Genomic DNA, 1,754 nt, shown 5'->3' on the forward strand with positions numbered 1-1,754 from the left:
AGCATCTTTTGTAATATTAACTTATATTCAGTTGAGAAAACTGATTTAAGCAATATGTCAGCATTCACTAGTATCTAATACACATCAGTGAAATACACGTATACATCTACTTCTACTATAGCATACAGCTATTCCGCACACAGTATGCTTAACGTCCAATAAGCGAATGCCCTATTGGAAATACAAGCACTTCCAAATGAAAACAAAATATTTTCCTACAGGACCTGATCATAGACATATAAATGTACAGCCACTATCATTTTGGATTTAATAAATATTAAAAGTACACTTTTGTAGGAAAACAATTGCTCTCAAGATTTTTTTGAATGCCTCTTTTACCTCTTTGTTCCTCAAACTGTAGATGATGGGGTTCAGCATAGGAATGATAATGGTGTAAAAAGTAGACACGACCATGTCATGCTCCGGAGCATAATTTGCACTCGGTCTCACATAAGTGAAAAGGATTGTCCCGTGGTAAATGGACACTCCGGTGAGGTGGGAGCCACATGTGGAGAACACCTTTTGCCTCCCCTCAGCAGAATTCATCCTCAGAATGGCCAGCAGGATGAAGCCATAGGAAATCAAGACAATCAGGATCGTGACCACCTCAATGGCGCCCACCAAGTAGAAGAGTAGAAGCTGGTTGGTGTGAGTATCAGAGCAGGAGATAGCGAGGAGGGGAGGGATGTCACAGAAAACGTGCCGAATTTCATTGGAACCACAGAAGGAGAGGTTAAACGTGGCCACAGTGTGTACCGTGGCATGTAAGATACCACCTACATAGGAAGCGGCGATGAGAGGCACATAGACCCTGGGTGACATAGTGACAGAGTACAGGAGCGGGTTGTAGATGGCCGCATAGCGGTCGTAAGCCATCGCCGCCAAGAGAAAGCATTCTGTGGTCCCGAAAGTAACGAAGAGAAGCATCTGTGCTGCACATCCCCGAAATGAAATGCTTCTATCCTTTGTCAGAAAGTTGATCAACATTGTGGGCGTGACGACAGTGGAGTAGCAGGCATCCAAGAATGATAGCACGCTGAGAAAGTAGTACATGGGCTTGTGGAGCCGGATGTCACTGAAGACCAATGCTACCAGACCCAAATTTCCCACCAGAGTAAAAAGGTAGATAGCCAGAAATAGGAGAAACAGGAAGACTTGCAGGTCAAAATCATCTGTGAAACCAGTCAGGATGAACACACTGACTTCAGTCACATTCCTCAGTTGAGTCATGTGTGAATCCATCATTTTTGTTACCATTATTGATGTTCTAGTTGTTATTTACAGGTTGTAAGGGCAATGTCTCATGAATGTCAAATGTATTCTCCTGTTTATAGATTGGAAAGTCATAGAGAAATGCTTGTCATTCTCAGAAACAGACAGCAATGAAGCAGTCTACTCCAAAGGTATCCGTTATTCTCTCAGACAAATGGAAGAAATACTGTTATGCATTCATTAATAGAGTGCATCTTTGGGAAAGAATCTGCCACTTCAACCTGCTTCCTTGTCAGTGTTTTTTCTGAAAGTCTGTCACCTGCTCTTATATTCATTCTTGCTTAAAATGGAGCACACTTCCTGATTCTGGATGTCAGGGCACCCGCCTGACCCGGTCGTGTTGAACCCAGTCTTATGATGCTCATTTTGTCCCATCAGTGCTTAGTAGGCTGTAAGAGACACAGACAGAAAGCGTCTTCCTGGCGCAGACTCATGCTTCACTTTGCAAAAAGGAGCAATTCAGTGTTTTCATTTCTGTTTTA

At 42.9% G+C, this 1,754-nt stretch overlaps 1 protein-coding gene across 1 annotated transcript; it reads right to left on the reverse strand.

Annotated features, from left to right (window-relative positions):
* Positions 1-267: 267 nt before the first annotated feature.
* Positions 268-1,257, reverse strand: LOC101571980 (olfactory receptor 1102-like). Its single transcript, XM_004645793.1, has one exon. It carries the CDS (start codon positions 1,255-1,257, stop codon positions 268-270), a length of 990 nt encoding a protein of 329 aa, XP_004645850.1.
* Positions 1,258-1,754: the final 497 nt, after the last annotated feature.

The sequence above is a fragment of the Octodon degus genome, unplaced genomic scaffold, assembly GCF_000260255.1.
Source record: "Octodon degus isolate 3935 unplaced genomic scaffold, OctDeg1.0 scaffold00239, whole genome shotgun sequence".
Taxonomy (NCBI): Eukaryota; Metazoa; Chordata; class Mammalia; order Rodentia; family Octodontidae; genus Octodon; species Octodon degus.

Excerpts from the sequence above, each read along its gene's own strand:
- LOC101571980 (XM_004645793.1), bottom strand. The coding sequence starts at position 1,257 with ATGGTAACAAAAATGATGGATTCACACATGACTCAACTGAGGAATGTG.